Below are 16,900 nucleotides of genomic sequence, written 5' to 3' on the forward strand. Positions count from 1 at the left end.
AATGGTTCTTGCTATTTCATGTAGCAATTCAGTGTTCCTCAGTTCCAGATTCCAAACTCAGCTCCAGGCCCACTTTGGTAAATCAAAGCCATTTAGCAACTTGGTTGAACAAAAGGGGACTACATTCAAGGTCACTGTGGCTGTAAATTGCAATCATTTGTGTTCCTCCATTACACATACGATCCTGTGTAAAAAGCATAAATACAGTGCTTGGTACATTGCACTCAATGCATAACATGTATGCTCCTTGGCCAATGTTTCCTAAATGCGTATGATCTGTTCACTGTCCTCCCAGGGCATTTTAGAATAAAACTCTGACCTGGCCTATAAGGCCCTACATGATCTGAGCCCTTCCTGCTCCACTGACCACCTTGCCTCTGGCTTTCTCTGCTCCCTTCTCACTTTTCAGTCATGTGGCTAGGCCCTCTTTCTAGTTCTTGAATGTGGCAAGGTTTTCCCTGCCTCAGGGCCTTTGCACTGGTTGGTTCCCAGTCAAGTTCTTCCCCCATCTTCTCCTGGCTAACTCCTACTCATCCTTCTTTGCTTCTTTTGCTTCTTTCTCAGAGAGCTAGCTCTGGTCTCTCAAATTAAAGGAGGCCCCCTCCTATTAGTTTCTCTCGAGGCATTGTGATGTGGTTTTCCATTTTTGGCACTTATCACAGTGGTTAGTAAGCTTATTTATGTGCTTGCTTGTTTGTCTTTTCATTTGTTCCTCCCATTATAGCTAAATCTCACTACGGCAGGGCAGGTCTTCTTTGTCCTTGCATTCCCCGCAGCTAGTTCTATGTTGCTCAGTGCTTGGTGAGTGCCGCTCAACAGGAGTTTGCTGAATGAACCAAGCAGCAAACCATGCAAAGATCTCCCTCACATGCTTGGCTCAACCTCCTCGGTGGGCTTCTGGCCTTAAGGAACATCACCCTTGGCTCTGCTTCAAGGGCGATCTTTCCACTCGCTGCTCCACTCCAACACGCTTTCCACCGCTCAGGCACCGCGCCTCCGCGTGATCCCTAGTTACAGATGGGCCTCCCGGGCCGTCTAGACTACAACCCCCACAGTGCCCCGCGGGCAGGCGCCACATTATTGGTTGAACCTCCAGCGGCGGCCAATAGGACGTGGCTTTGTTGGCTTGTGCCGCAGCAGCCCGAGTCCCGGGAAGCGCGGGGCGCACAGGGAGCCTCAACCCGGAGTTTGGCCGGTTGCTCTGGAGCCTGGTCGCGTGGCCGTCTGCCCGCTCGCCTCCTGCCATGGGGAGCACCGAGAGCAGCGAGGCCCGCAGGGTGTCCTTCGGAATGGACGAGGAGGAGCGGGTCCGGGTGCTGCAGGGCATCCGGGTGAGCGGGCCGCCGGCGGGCGCGACGAGCGAGCGCGGCTTGGGCCGGGTGGGCGTGGAGGGCGCGGGCCGGCCTGAGGGGAGGTTCGGGCCCAAGAGCGGACGGGCGCGCCTAGCTCGTTGAGCCCTTCCAACGCCCGGGTGGCGAGCGTCTCTCCCTCCACCGTGTACGTGAGGGACCTGAGGCTCGGGGGCTGCCCAGGGTCCGCCATCCTGGAGGGGCCGTCTTCAGGCTTCACTACCCTGGCATCGGGGGAGAAAAGAGTTGGGAACGGGAGAGGTGGGGAGGCCTCATTCCAGCTCCCGTTGACTCGTTGTAGACCTGAATATGTTGCCCTGCACCCCAGTGCACGCGGCTTGTTCTGTGTACATGAGAATGCTACCAGTCCTGGACAACGCAACAGCCTCTTAACTGAGGCTCTCTTCTCAACACCGCAGCCAAAGGAGCAGTTAAAAAGTTGTGAATCAGATCATATGCCCTTCCCCTTGCTAAAAACCCTCCAGTGGATGCCTAGCGCATTTAAGATGAAGAGGAACCACATTACCTTGTTTTACAAAGCTGGTGCTGCTGCCCTGTGTGACCACATCTCACGCCAATTCCCTCCCTCCCACCTCCCATCTGTTCGCTAGCCTCACGACTACAAGATGTTGGTTTGCTCCAAGCACAGGACCTCCCTCTGCATTTACTGTTTTCTCTTACCTAGCTTTTCTTAGATCTGGCTCTTGTTACAGTTTGAGTATCACCTGAGTATCTTTCGGTGACCACTCAATCTAAAGTAGCTTCCCACCCCCACTGTCACAGATTTTTTTCATAGTAGGCATCACCATTGGAAGCTTTTATGGATAATTTACTTGCTTATTGTGTTACCCACCACACTGTAAGCTCCTTGAGACTAAGGCTCTTGTCTGATTCAAGACTCTATCCCCAGAACCTAGAAGAAGAATAAAAGCAGCTCACATTTGAGGGCTTAGTGTGGACCATGGGTTCCACTGAATCCTTTACAGGCAACCTCTCATTTACTTTTCAGCAGCCCCGTGAGAGAGGTAGAATGTTATTTGCCCATTTTGTAGAGTAAGGACAAGTTAGACACTGAGTAGTGTCTATCCAAGGTCACCTAGGTAACAAGTGGGAGAGCTGGGATTGAAGTAGGCCAACTCCAGGGCCTTTTCATTGAATGCTGCACCTCATACACCCGTGCATGGCACATGGTGGTTTATAAATGATTGTTGAGTGGTTAAATGGATGAACCCAGTGAAACAGTGGCCAAGCTGAAATAAAATGCACAGAACTGAGTGTAGGTGAATTAGTTATTAGGGAGTAGATCAGAAAAAGACATCAGGAGGTCTGACTTCTGGGCAGATGTTCATTAGCTGGGTGGCCTTGAGAGAACAACTTATCTTTTGAGTCTCGATGAGCACATTTCTAAAAAAAGTTGGGGGAGGGTGTAATAAGCCTAGGATAAGATGAAGATGAGTGTGGAAGTGTTTAGAAATGGTAGTGTTTTGTGGTGGCCTCTATTCTTAGTCTAGCATAGTACTTAGCCCATTTGGTGCTTGCTTGATGTTATCTAGTCTTGACCTGGCTCGAGGGAAGACAAAATGGGGAGGAGATGGCTCATGTTTGAAGGTTGAGAGCAGGAGCCTGAATGGAATTTGGAAGAGCACCCTTGGCTCTGTTCGGGTGCTCTCTCACCTTTGTCACCTGGTATCCAGTGTTTGGGAATGTTGGAAAGTTAGGTCAGTCAGGGTCTTCTACGGTTCAAGGGAGTCCCTTTGAAGATGAGTTCCTCTAAGTTGACAGAAGATCATCATTTTTGGAGGTATATCAGACTAGTATATTTTATTTCTAGTTCCCTTAACAATTTTGCAAAGTATAAGTTCTCTTTAAAGATGGAGAGTCAGGCTTAGAGCTGTTAAAGAATTTGTCCAGGGTGTTAACCTACCCAAGTGACTGATGGGATTTTGGCCCAGATCTTTTGGGTGCAAGAAAAGGCCTTTTCTCGCTACTCCAAGCTCCCTCCCACAGTGATATGCAAAGCAGCCTAAAAATTGTGTGTCAAAGCTTCTACCTGTTCTTACAGGGTACTGGGACCCCACTTAGTTCTCCCAGAGACTGTTGAAACTAGAGGGAGCTTTGGTGACTCTGAATGCTGGGCAAACTCATCAGAGAGAATGACTTGCCCATAGGCACACAGTGGGGTGCATGGCCCCGTACTATAAGAGCCCCTTCTTTCTTTCCTTCCTTTCTCCCTTCCTCCCCCCTTCTGTCCTTCCTTCCTTCCACTTGTGTGCCTGGTTTGGGAGAGGGAGATTTGAGCAAGGAGGTGATAGCAACAAAGTGTTTTGGTGTAGGGGCTTTTTCTACTAGCAGAGTTACTTGAGGGTTGAGGAGTACACCTTGTTCTTAAGCTGGCAAGTAAAAATCAGTGGAGAATATCATTGGATGAACCAAGTGAGAAATTACTTTAGTAGAAGGTAGATGCCAAAGAAGACTATCTGCTCCAGGTCCTTCAGAGAAAGTTAAATATTCTTAAAGACCACTCGTATTTAATCCTCAGGCCCTGATCTTGGAAAGTGCGATAATTCCCTTAAGATTCAATGCTAGGGCCTTGCTACTTTGCACACTTATTTGCATAAATTTACATATTGAGTTCAAGCCCTAATTCCATGGAAGGTAAAAGAAATTTAATTAATGCAAAACACTGCAATTATATTCAACTCCAGTTTTCAGAGCAAGCATGTGTGAAATACATAAAGATTTCATTTTATCCAGTATATTTAACCTCATCCTCCAATGAGAGAAGGTACACACATGGCAATAATGTCTTGTGTGTGCCCACTTTTCCTCTTCTCTGCCTCATGGAAGCAGCCATACTTGGTAATTCAGATGAAGTTGGTTGCTTTTCAACATGCAGGCTCACTGTTCTCCACCCTTTTCCCCTTCCAACTGCTCAGCTGCCTGCCATTCTTCCCAAGTCACCTGGCCTGCTGCATGATACCTGTGTCCCCAGGCTCATTACACTCTCAGGGCTACATCAAGTTTACCATTATCCGTTGCTTCCATGAGGCAAATCTGGACCACTGCTCATGGGAGGACCAAGGAGGATGTAGTAAGATGCACAAGAAACAGTCCCCAAACATGCCATTCCCAGAGAAGCCATATGCCTGAGCACTGCACCTGTAGCCACAATTTATCATCCAGCACCTCAGTAAATGCTTCCTGTGAACGGGTGATTTGCCAGGCACTGGGCCTGGCCTTGCAGAGACTATAAGGGACGAAGCACTGGGTCCTTGCCCTCATGGACACCTCAGCCCAATAGCAGGAACAGACCAAAAGAAAGAAAAAAGAGGCACACAAAAACTGCAAGTGTTGTGAGGGAAACAAAAGTGTACAAAGTAACGGGGCTCCCTGCTTGAGGAGGGATGCCACCCTGAGGAGTGGACACTGAAGATGCGACGGAGCCAGCCCTGAGAAGCGTGCGCTGTGTTTTCTGAGCACTAGCTCAGACATTCCGCTTGCCTACCTTGTGAGCTGTTCACCCCATCTCAGAAATGACACAGGTTCTAGAAGGTGAAGTAACCCAAGGTCACAGCTAGTTAGTGGTAGTGCTGGAGGCTCAGACATGCCGACTCCACAGGCCATGTGTGTAGCAGCCACACATGGGTTGGGATGTTGAAGAAAGTTGGCCAGGCGTTGGGCCTAGACAGGTGATGGGCCCTGAATGCCAGGGAAGGCTGTCTACAGGTTTCGTTGGGGGTAACATTGTAGGTCTATAATCAGGAGTGGCGCTTTGGAAAGATTTTACCTGATGATGGTGGTTTTTCTTTTCTTTTTTTTAAATAGCATTTTTGAGATGTTTTTTACGTGTAAAGTTCACCCATTTGAATGATTTTTAGCACATTTATGGAGTTGAGCAACTGTCACCACAATCAGATTTTAGAACACTTATTCACAAGACCTAAAAAGTTCCTTTGTCCCTATTTGCAGTCACTCCCCACTCCCACACCCAGCCCCAGGTAACCACTAATCCTTCTGTTGCTATGCATTTGGTTTTTCTGGACATTTCATATAAATGTACTCACACATCTTTTATGTCTGGCTTCTTTCACTTAGCATAATGTTTTTGGTGTTGGCTTGTTGATGTAGCATATATCAGTACTTCGCTCCTTTTTATTGCCTGGCTGTACTTTGCATTTGTTTACCCACTCACTAGTTGATAGACATTTGAATTGTTCCCAGTTCTTCACTGTTATGAATAATGTTGCTGTGAACATTAGTATACAAGCTTTGTGTGTGTGTGTGTGTGTGTGTGTGTGTGTGTGTGTACATATATTTTCTTTTTTCTTGGATAGATACCTAAGAGTAGAATTGCTGGGTCATTCTGTTTATGAATTTGGTGAGTTGTTAGGTTTAACTTTTTAAGAAACTGTCAAACTGTTTTCTAAAGTGACTCAACCATTTTACATTCCCACTGGCAATACATGAGGGTTCCATTTTCTCCATATCTTCACCAACACTTGTTGTTTATCTTTTTGATTATAGCCATTCTAGTGGGTGTGATATGGTATTTCATTGTGGTTTGAATTTATATTTCCGAAGTATCTAATGTTGAACATCTTTTCATGGGCTTATTTGCCATCCATATATTTTCTTTGGTGAAAGTGTATTCACATCTTTGCCCACTTTTCCTAGGGTTGTCTTTTTACTATTGAGTTATAAGATTTCTTTATGCTGGATACAAGTCCTTTATCATATTACACATTGCAAATATTTCTCCCAGTGTATGGCTTGTCTTTTCATTTTCTTAATTGGTGTCTTTGAAGTGCAAACAGTTGTAATTTTGATGAAGTTTAGTTTATCAATTGTTTTATTAATTGTGCTTTGGATGTCATATCTCAGAAATCTTTGCCTAACCCAACGTTATGGATATTTCCTCCTGTATTTTTTCCAAGAGCTTTACAGTTTTGGCTTTTATATTTAGTTCTGTGATCCATTTTGAGTTAATTTTTATATATGTTATGAGGTAAGACTTTAAAATGGGTTGGCAAAATTCTTCTGTAAATGACCAGTTGGTAAGTACTTTCTGCTTTGCTGACCAAAAGGTCTTTATCATCACTGCTACTCAACTTTGCCATTGTAGCCAGTCAGTATGTAAACAAATGGGTGTGGCTATGTTCTAATAAAACTTTATTTATAAAATCAAGCATTGGGTTAGATTTGGCTCAAGCACTAGAGTTTATTGAGCCCTGATCTAAATTAATCTTTTTTTGCATGAAATATCTAAATTTTTCAAACTTCATTTGTTGAAAAGACTATCCATTTCCCACTTTGGGACCTTTGTGAATATCAATTGACCACAAACATAAGGGTTTATTTCTGGACTCTGAATTCTGTTGAGAGTTCCATTGATTTATATGCTATAATATGTCCATGCTAGTACAACACTGTCTTCAAAATTGGGAAATATAAAGATGCCAGTTTGTTCGTTTGTTTGTTTTTTAAGATTGTTTTGGTTGTTCTGAGTGCTTTGCATTTCCATACACATTTTAGGATCAGTTGGCAACTTCTGTAAAAAAAAGCCTATTGGGATTTTGACGGGGTTTGTGTTGAATCTGTAGATTACTTTGGGGAGAATTGCCATTTTAGCAATATGGAGTCCTCTGATCTATGAATATGAAATCTCTATTTATTTAGATCTTTTAGAAATTTTTTCAGCAATGTTTTATACTTTCAGTGAATAAGTCTTACATTTCTTTTCTTAAATTTATTTCCAAGTACTTTGTTTTTTGATACTATTATGAATGTAATTGTTTTCTTAATTTTTGGATTCTTCATTGGTAGTATGTAGAAATACAATTGATTTTTGTATATTGATCCTGTATCCTGCAACCTTGCTGAACTCATTTATTCAAGTAGTTTTTTTCTGTGGATTCCTTATGATTTTATATAGGTAGGATCATGCTGACTGTAAATAAGGAAAATTTTAACTTCTTTCTAGTCTGGATGCCCCCCCCTTTTTTCATTTTCTTCCTTTATTGCATTGGCTAGAACCTTCAGTACAGTATTGAATAGAAGTGGTGACAGTGAATGCCCTTGCCTTGCTCCTGGACTTAGAAAACATTATCTTCCACCATTAAATATGTTAGCTGTAGGTTTTTCATAGTTGCCTTTTATAAGATTGATGATTTTATCTTTTAATATTCTCAGTTACCTCTTCCTCTCTGTTATTATATCCTGTTTTTTGTTTGTAGGCTCTTGGAGTACAAAGACTGTTTTATTTATTTCAGTGTCTGGCTCATTAATATGTGCATGTTGGACTGCATGCTTGGATTAATGAACTGATGATCCTTTTTTTAGCCAAGCTGGCGATCTTTGGCAGCTGCACATGAGAATTTTACTCTTCTGCTTGTTTTACTTCCAAGCTTTAATACAAACTTGTTCCATTTGTATGCAGCAAACTTCCTCTTCACCTTGGTATTGCCCAGTGATATGCTTCTTGAGTCTCAGCATGAATGTTGATGCTCCCTATCATGATATCCTTCATGGGGCACCTGGGTGGCTCAGTTTGTTGGGCGTCTGACTCAATTTCTGATCAGGTCATGATCTCATGGGTCATGGGATTGAGCCCCACCTTGGGCTCCGCACTCGGTGTGGAGTCTGCTTGAAAGAGTCTCTCCCTTTGCTGCCCCCCCCCCCCGGGTATGCGCACGGGCTCTCTCTCTCTTTTTCTCACTCGCAAATAAATAAATCTTTGTATTATGTCCTTCATCTTAATTGACTGCTTAGAGGCAGCGTGGTTAACAAAGTGTCTCAGAAAGACCTGGCAAGTGTGGGTGGCTCAGTCAGTTAAGCATCTTGCCTTCTGCTTAGGTCATCATCCCTCGATCCTGGGATTGAGCCCCACACTGGGCTCCGTGCTCCACGGGGAGCCTGCTTCTCCCTCTGCCTGCCACTCCCCCTGCTTGTGCTCTCTCTCTCTCTCTGTCAAATAAATAAATAAATGAATGAATCTCTTGAAAAAAAAAGAAAGAAAGAAAGACGTGGACTTAAGCTCTGACACTCAAAGTAGTAAGTCTCTCTGCCACTCCCCCTGCTTGTGCTATCTCTCACTCTCTCAAATAAATAAATATATAAATATATAAATAAATCTCTAAAAAAAAAAAAAAGAAAGAAAAGAAAGAAAGAGAGACCTAGCCTTGAGCTCTGACACTCAAAGTAGTAAGTCTCTCTCCTTATATGCAAGATGGACCTGTTTAGCATAGGTGCTGAAGGGGTTGGATCACAAATCCTCTCCAAACTTCCCCAGCTTTCACACTCTATCCGGCTGACCATTCGGAGGAATGTAGTTAATGTGGCCACAAAAGAAATGCCAGCTTGGAAAGTCAGGAAATGGAGTTTCCATTTACTTTTTCCATTCCATTCCATATACACTTTTCTGTGAATGACGTGTGGAGCTGGATGTCAAGTCCAGCAAGCATTGCTGGTCCACATTGCATGCCAGTCCCTGGGCTAGGTGCTTGCCCAGGTGTTATTCTTTTTCATGCTTCCAAAACATTACATCTGATACATGGTGAGGTATCAGAAAATAAAGTAGAGCCAATTCTGCAGGGAAGCAGAGCACTTTAAGTTTCTCTACCTTTCCTCCTTCAGCTGCTGAAGAGTAGAGGATCATCTTAAAGACAGATGAAGACTCAGGTACCTGCATGAAGACATTTCCTTAGTGTCTGTCCTCCAATTACAGGTCAGGGGTTACCAAACTCACTGTGTTCGAGGACAGTAGAGGGCTGGGCATACAACCACGCTGTACTTTAGGGGCAGATTTAGCAACTTACGAGGGTTTTTTGAATATCCTTTAAATTTTCTCTTAATAGTACTGTAGTGTAACCAGTAGTGACATTTAAATAGTATAAGAGTTAAGGTGATTTCTACCTTCCCTTCTTTCTGACTTTTGAATATAACCCATGTATGTATAAGATGAAATTCCAACCTAATAATACTCCCTAACTGTGTCACAGTATGGTGTTGAAGATCTTTCTCTGTAAAAGTAAAATCTATAAAGTCATGTAAATATAAGGATAGTTGTTAACTCTAACTCTGACTAAGTTCATTCTGGATCAGTTCCTTCATTTGGGAGGTAAAGACGCTGCACTGGAAGCATCTTTGATCCCTCAGGTCACCGGTCTACCTTTTCCACCTCTTGGTGCACGCTCTTCTGCAGCAGCTCTGGTTTCCAGATCAAATCTGCCAGCTCTGCTACTTCTCTGCGGCTGGTGGAGGCTTCACAATGTTTCCTAGTTGAACCCTCTTTCCCTTCTGCACCCCGGCCCTGGCTATTCTCTTTCATCATCATTCGTGAGCTGTTGACTTTGGATTCTAAATATCTAACCCAGAGCTGTTCCATTGCACGTCCCATGGGTGCTTGTAATTCACTACATCCACTGGAACTCACCTGCATCCCCCACTCTGCTTCCCTCAGAATCACTTGTGTTTCTTATGCCACAGATGGCCCCAGCCAGCCAGTCCCTCAACCAGAAAACTGGGTCCTGCATTACTTTTTTTCTCTACATTTAATGACAGATGTTGCGTTTTCCTTCTAGCCATTTCTGTGTTTTTGCCTCTCTTTATCCCTGCTAACTCTGTCTTTTTCCAGTCCATTCCGTCTTCCTTTGACCATCTGATAAATTGTTCTTTTTCCCAGTAGACTTGCCTCCCACAAATCTATACCTCCTGATGCTAGCAGGGTCATTAAAAAGAAAAACCCACAAAAACATAAATTTTACTTTTGAATAGGCTTCAGGCAAATGGTATTACAATTCAGGCAGTTCCAAAAGAAGCACGTAGGAAAAAAGTTCACCTCCCTTCCCACTTGTTTCATCTGTGTTGCCCTCTGCGCCAGTCACCCTTACCAGCCGGCCGGGTCAGTGATCGTGCAGGGTTAACGCTCATTACGCCACTCCCTTAGGTTGAAGGCAGATTCTGGGGCCTCGCTCTCGGCGCCCTCTGTGTGCTGGTGCCGCTTGCTGCCTTTTGTCGCACGTGTTGGCTGGGAGGACACCTGCTCCTGCTGAATTCTGAGCTGCTTCGCTGCCTGCGATTCTGTTCTCCTTTGTCTGCTGTCTTTTCTCTCCCCGTGACTGGCTAAATGCCTTGTCATCCTCAGGACCTTTCAGGTGTTACCTTCTGAAAGGCACCCTCTTTGATGTCCCTCTGTCACCCTGGGTTGTCCCTGTCCTGGGTCTTGCAGACTTTGTGCTCACCTCCTATACCTATGGCGTGGGCAGAGGTAATCTCTTCCTTGCTTCCTGCCTTACTGCCCTGTGAGCAGGAGTCACATCTGTTTGTCTTTTCTTCCCCAGTACTTAGCCCAGAGCCGGTTTCTCTCACCCCAAACCGTAAGTCCAGAAACTTTGTGGTATTAATCGATTTGAATTGATTGCCAACATTTAGAACTTAGAGGCTTTACATCAATTCAGTTTTTAGCTCTTTGGGGGAAAAAAATTGAGAGTCTGGTCCACGTTCCCATATGGCGATACTTTCCCGGAGGTGTGAGGTAGTTGTCCTCTCTGGGGGACATTTACTCCTATCAGGGTCCCCACCATGTTGTCCTTGCACTGTTTTATTTTTTTTTTCCCTACCAGGCCCATTCTGTTAATTTCGTTGCTTGCTTGATGCCTGTGGACATTTGTGTTTGCCATGCTCGGTGTAGGAGGTCTCCAAGGGCTCTTCTTGTTCTGACATTCTGGGATTTAAATCTGTGGTAAGCAGCCGGTGGATCTAATTTGAGCTCATAGAAAACTGAAAGACTAGTGAACGAAATCTCCAAGGCAACAGCCTGAGGCAAGGAGAGGAATCTTTTTAGAACCATAATATTGGGCAGTGCCTCTATGGGGCTTGGGGTGTCCAGGACCAGGAGCCACCGACAGACCCAACTTCCTACAAGCTTGCTCTTTTGGAAACTGCCCCAGGTGCTCAGCCTCACTGGAGAAACCCTAGGCCCAGCTTGGAAAGGGTAGTGAGCTGCAATTTATCTCCTGGCACCCAGCAGATCCTCAGACAGTGTTGCCCCAAATGGCCTTGGCCCCGGCTGTGCAGGCCTAGTTCCTGCCGATTCACCACAGAACCTCGGGCAAGCTGCTTCTCTGCACCACACCTTCTCCATTCTTACTTGAGGAGGATGCCTCCTCTCCTGCCCAGAAGTGAGCTGGGGCTGTGAACTCATTTGGTGAACATCAAAGCATTTGCTAATACAAAGAGTAATGCTTAGGAAGTTGCCTCCACATTGCTACTTCTCACATGTGTCTAGATGAGTAACATGTTAAGACTAAAAAAGTGCTAATTTTCATATTGACATTCTCCTAATTTAAGTAGGCTGTCTGTTTTATGAGTACATAGTGCTCCCCCTCCCACCCTCTTCCCGGGGGCTCAGTAAAGCATCATCAAGTGGGGGGAAATGTGACTGGCAAATATTTTTATTTTTCTTGAATTGGCCATTCTGAGAACAGGGTTACTTGTCACGTCACAGTGGCTCTGTATTCCTGCCTTACTTGTGCAGGTATCACTGTTAGGGGCCCAGGGTCGGGATCCATGTCTTTGTCTGGGCACTGAAGACTTCCTATGATGACCTTGGGCAAGTTGTCTCACCTCCCTGACTCCAATTTCTTCATCTGTAAAATGGGAATGCGTTTAGCCCGGGGCCTGGCATGGGAACTGGCTCAGTGGATGTTAGGTGGGTTGTTTCTATCATTATCTCTAAACAGGAGTTCCTGTCCCCATTCCTACATCTGAGTTCCTCTGCCCCAGCTGTGAGCATTGTTGCCCCGTTCTGGAGGAGGGGAGCATGACATCCGCTCTGTGGTCTGCCCCGGCAGCACTCTGATGCTGGGGATTCCATAATTTCTTTCTCCACAGGCAACCTCTTGCAGCATCCTATGTAGTGTGTTTACTTGCCTAGGGAACAGAGCTGCCTGAATGGATTTAGAATGTCACACACACGCTTACAGAGCGGTGCTCCGCTCGGCGATGGTGCCTCCCTCCCCCAGTGAGCCAGGCCTGGCCCTTGCTGTCATCTTTCCCTCGTTTTTCCTTTAAGACTTCTTGCAAAATGCATCTTATTTTTAAATGCCAAATGTTCGTAATTTCTCATGAATCCTTTCAGGCTTTTTCCAAGCGTCCATATACAAGCACACTCTTTCCCTTTTTATAGCACAAATGAGAACATAGTGCATATACCACTTGGTAAATTGGTTTTTTCACTTGCCCTGTGCATTCATTCAGATGCCAGATCTCTAGTTACTTCACTTGCATGGAGTCTTTTGCAACCACCCCCACCCCGATTCCTGTAGAGATGACACTTTCTAGCCCTCTCGCTCCTGATGTGCCCTGTTTGTGGCAGCGACCCTGCCTCCAGCCCTTTGTGACCTCAGCACCTCTTGCTGCTTTGCCAGGCTATTCTGTGTGAAGAGGAGATGGTGACCGAGGCCCTGCTTAGAAAGCACCAGCGGCTCCCAGTTGACTGCAGAAAAAATTCCATTCTCCTTCTCCTTCAAGGCCCTGACTGGGTAGAGCCCGCCAGCTGTGCACATCTTCCCTCCTTCATGGACCTGCGCTCGGTTGGGCTGAACCTCAGACTTCTTCCTCTGTGCCTTCCATGTGCCCTTCCTCTCTGGAACACCCCTCAACTCCTACCCTTTCTATGGTCGTTTGTTCAGGCCCGTCTCAGGCCGTGTCCCTTCCAACTGACACTTAGGTGCCTTCTGGAGAGCTCCTGGGTATGCTAGCTCAGCTTCTCTCACCTGACGGCTTAGCAGCTCATGTTCTCGGGGCCTTTCACCTTACCCCCCTGTCTGACCATAAGCTCTTTGAGTACAAGGTTCTTGGCTGTTATATCCTACATACTCCCTTGTAATAGCTCGGTGTTATGGACCTGGGCCTTTAATGAGAATTTCTTTAGTTAATGTGTTTAACAAATATTTGAGTATCTCCAGTGTCCGGGCACTTTCTAGGTCCCGAGGATACAGCAAAGGGCAAAGCAGAATCCCACGGAGCTTGTGTTCCGGTGGGAGTGATGACGAGTAGGTGGTCACATGTGTATTCTTTCCCGTGGCTAACAACCAGTGCTTTGAGAGAAATGAGGCCGAGGAAGGGTGGGAGGGCGTGGTGGCAGGGTCTTGACTTCAGACAGGGTCAGCAGGGAGAGGCAGGAAGTGCCTTTTGTGGCCAGGCCTACTTGTCACTGGCTGGTGTGCCCTGGTGTCTCTTAGCCAATCCTGGCTCCTCCGCCCTTCATTGCTTTGGCAGTAGTTGGCCCTTCTTGGGGGGCCCTCCTGCCTGTGAGTGCTGCTCAGCAAGTTCCTCCTTCCCTGCTCTTGTCAGGGTCAGCATCCCTTTGCCCCCAGAGCTGACTGGCACGGAGGTTCAGGAGTCCGGCAGCCTGCTGTACAGTGGGGCTTGCACCCTGGGAGCTGTGGGAGCTTCCCGGCAGGGGGCGAGTGCTGTAACCTTTTTGTGTCTTGGCTTCCTCAATGGGAAAGCCGGCTTTATACTGTGAGGATTAAGGAGGTGGTTTGTGCAGAGTGAGTGCTGACTGCCTGTCACGGTTAGTATTAGTAGAGGTTAGTATTAGTAGAGGGCATTACAACCTGTAGCTATTGTGACTCTGATCTGCTGTGATATATTGGGGCAGTGGGACAGTGCTCACTCCTATCGTCGTTCTTCCGTCGCAAATGGGGAATACCCATGTGTGTTTTGTAAGGCAGCACTCTGCTCCCCAGCCTTCTAGTTGTGAGGTGGCCATGTGACTTACAGCCCCGTGTGATTTGATAAAGAAACCTCTTGCCCCCTCTTTGGGAACTTGCCTATACATTCAATGCTTTCGGGTGAGGGAAGCATTTTGGTTGCCATCATGGAATGGCAATCGGTAGGAAGTGGGGCCTGGGTTCCCAGCCGTGTTTGTTACCATGGAAGTGTTGAATTCTCCAAGCACATGTGCCTTTGATTGAGGCCTGATTTGGGCTGTCTGCGGCCTTCCCACCCACTGCCACAATGCTGGTGGAGGGTGGTGGGCTGGAGCTGGGGGGAGGTTGTCCCTGGAGACGTGGGGAGGCATCAGGTGCATGTGCCATGGTGGAGGCCGGATAAGGCCCCCTCCCCAGAGTCCTGACGTCACTCAAGGCTGAGGGCAGGTGAGGTTTGAGCCACCAGTTGTCAGAGCCGGAGGGTGCTTTAAAAAGAATCTGCCCAATTTAATTCTGTGCAGATTATGGAAGAGGAGGGAAGAAACCTGCTCAAGGTCACAAAGCTGCATTTGGAACACTTAGAACAACACTCAATTTATAGTACATGGCAGCTGTTAACTATCATTACTGTTACTGATTAGTTCATGTAGTTTTGCACATTTGGTATGTGCCTTGTATGGGTGATAATATTTGTATACTGCTTTGCCATTTCCCATAATAGCTAATATTGGTTGTTGACTTGGTGCCGACTGCTTTGTGTAGATTGCTGCATTTAATCCTCGCCATAGCCCCACAGTCTGGACCATTAATTATTTCCATCTCACAGATGAAGAAACTGATTTACAGATAAGAAGTCCCCTGCCCAACGTCACGTAGTTAGCAAGCAGCTGAGTTGGGATTCAAACCCAGGCCTGTCTGACCCCAAACCACTGAACTCCCGAACCGTATGATGTAGTCAGTCCAGCCTCAAGGGGTCCCCATTTTGTAGGTGAGAGACATGCTCAGAGAAGCCAGAGAACGGGGTCCAGGCCACACAGCGGAGCACAGGTAGTGCTCCTCTTTCCCTGCACTGCTCTGGATGTGGCCCTCTGTCTCCTGACCACACAGGATCCTGTCTGGCCACCTCTCATAGCACAGTGACCAGTGGGCCTCTGGCACTGAGCTCCCAGACCCGTCTGGCTCCGGAGGCCCCCATTCTGGTTCTGTTGGTACAGGGAGCATTGCCCAGATGGTGTTTATTCTCGCATGACTACTGTGTGTATATGTATATTTGTTGATTAAAATATTACTTGCTGTATTTTGTAGCAACATTAAAAAATATTACAAATCTCCTACTGCCAACAAGAAGCTTGCCAATGTTTTCCTTAACCCCTCACTCACCAAGTGGTGTGGTTCAGTTGATGCCCCCCGAGGCTGGGCTGAGGAAATCGGAGCCTGTGACTCACCTGTGTAGAACCCCACCAAAACTTCCTTGGTCCTTGGATCAAATTTGCGCTTTTTACATCAGTCTGCTAGGGTTTGTGGTCTTGCCTTTGCCTGCCTCCTTGGCCTGGTCATCTGGTCCCATTTTCCTTCTCACACACTGGCCTTCTGTCAGGCACTTGGATGTACCAGACTCAGTTGTTCTCAGAGGCTTTGCACGTACTCGGGCCTCTGCTTGGTACTAGATAATTTTCTCCAGGATCTCAACATGTCGGCATGATCAGGGCCTCCTCATTTGGGGCGGGAGTATTAACATTAGTGTCCTCCCCTCTAAGGGGCCTTCCCCAATGCCTATGGCTTCCTGCACCGCCTCCTATGTCCCTGTCACACTGCAATGCTGTGTTTTATTCTTTCCTAGCACTTGTCACCTAACGTGGTTCACTGATCTTTAAGACACATGTTTTAATATCTCTGGAACAGGATATCACATAATAGGCAGAATATTAATTTCATTGGTGTTTTTTGTCTTTCTTCAGGTTATATGAAGATAACTGTGTGATTTACAATTGATGGTGTCTTAGGCTGGATGAAATAGGATTTGTGACATTATTTACTTATTTATTGTCTCTTACTTCCCCTGAGAATGTAAGCTCCATCAAACAGGGACCATGTCTCTTTCACTGCTGTTTTGTTGTTTCTTTTCACTCACAGTTTCTAGAATATTGCTATCACACAATGGATACTTAATAAGCAGATACTTGATGAAGGAAAGTGCATTGTCGTTCTGGTGCCTTTGGCCAGGCTGCTTCCTCTGGTCCCCGTGTGGCTGCACTACGGTGGTCTCTATGTGCAGTGCATGCTCTTCCTGGTCACGTGGCCCTTTTCCACAGTGAGGATTGGGGCATTACCAGCCATGGCTGCCTCTTTCATGCATATCACACATGCCATTGGTGCTTCACCCACACCCATATGGATTCTAGGACCACCCAGTGCTCTCTTCCCTCAGGACACATGCCCCGTACCCTCTGTCCCTCAGAGGACTGGTGCATCTCACCGAGTCCACTTGCAGTTGGAGAGAGGAGGGGAGCGATGCCCTGTGGTGTGCTGGTAAAAGCTTAACAACCAGATTTCTGCCCAAGAAAGGGCCCTTATGTGTAGTATTTGCCAATTTCTGTGGTAGAAATACTCCCCATCATGGCCAATTTCAGGCTACTGTCATGAAGTCAACCAGCTTGCAAAATTACTGAAAATTTAAAAATCAGTTCTTCCAAGCTGGCTTCAGCACACCGTTGGGACACCCAAATCCTCTTTCCCTGTGGCCTGAGTTCATTGTTGAGTGCCAGCTCCATGTCCCCACCTGCCTGGAAGAGCATTCCACCTCAGCCATGCTATCGCCCTACATCCAACCTGGTG

The 16,900-nt window shown here is 46.3% G+C and overlaps 1 protein-coding gene across 2 annotated transcripts in view; it reads left to right on the forward strand.

The window, feature by feature from the left end:
• The first annotated feature begins 1,141 nt into the window (after positions 1–1,141).
• CHCHD6 (coiled-coil-helix-coiled-coil-helix domain containing 6) overlaps positions 1,142–16,900 on the forward strand; it is a 249,618-nt gene continuing 233,859 nt past the window's right edge. For both annotated transcript variants that reach the window (XM_088021562.1, XM_028101543.1), the window contains exon 1: positions 1,142–1,331. In XM_088021562.1, the coding sequence (XP_087877688.1) occupies positions 1,245–1,331 (87 nt within the window). In that variant the 5' untranslated portion in view covers positions 1,142–1,244. The remainder of the gene's footprint in view (positions 1,332–16,900) is intronic.

Source organism: Eumetopias jubatus, unplaced genomic scaffold, assembly GCF_037043125.1.
Source record: "Eumetopias jubatus isolate StellerSeaLion01/CBP00866 unplaced genomic scaffold, mEumJub1_p1.0 scaffold_1, whole genome shotgun sequence".
NCBI lineage: Eukaryota > Metazoa > Chordata > Mammalia > Carnivora > Otariidae > Eumetopias > Eumetopias jubatus.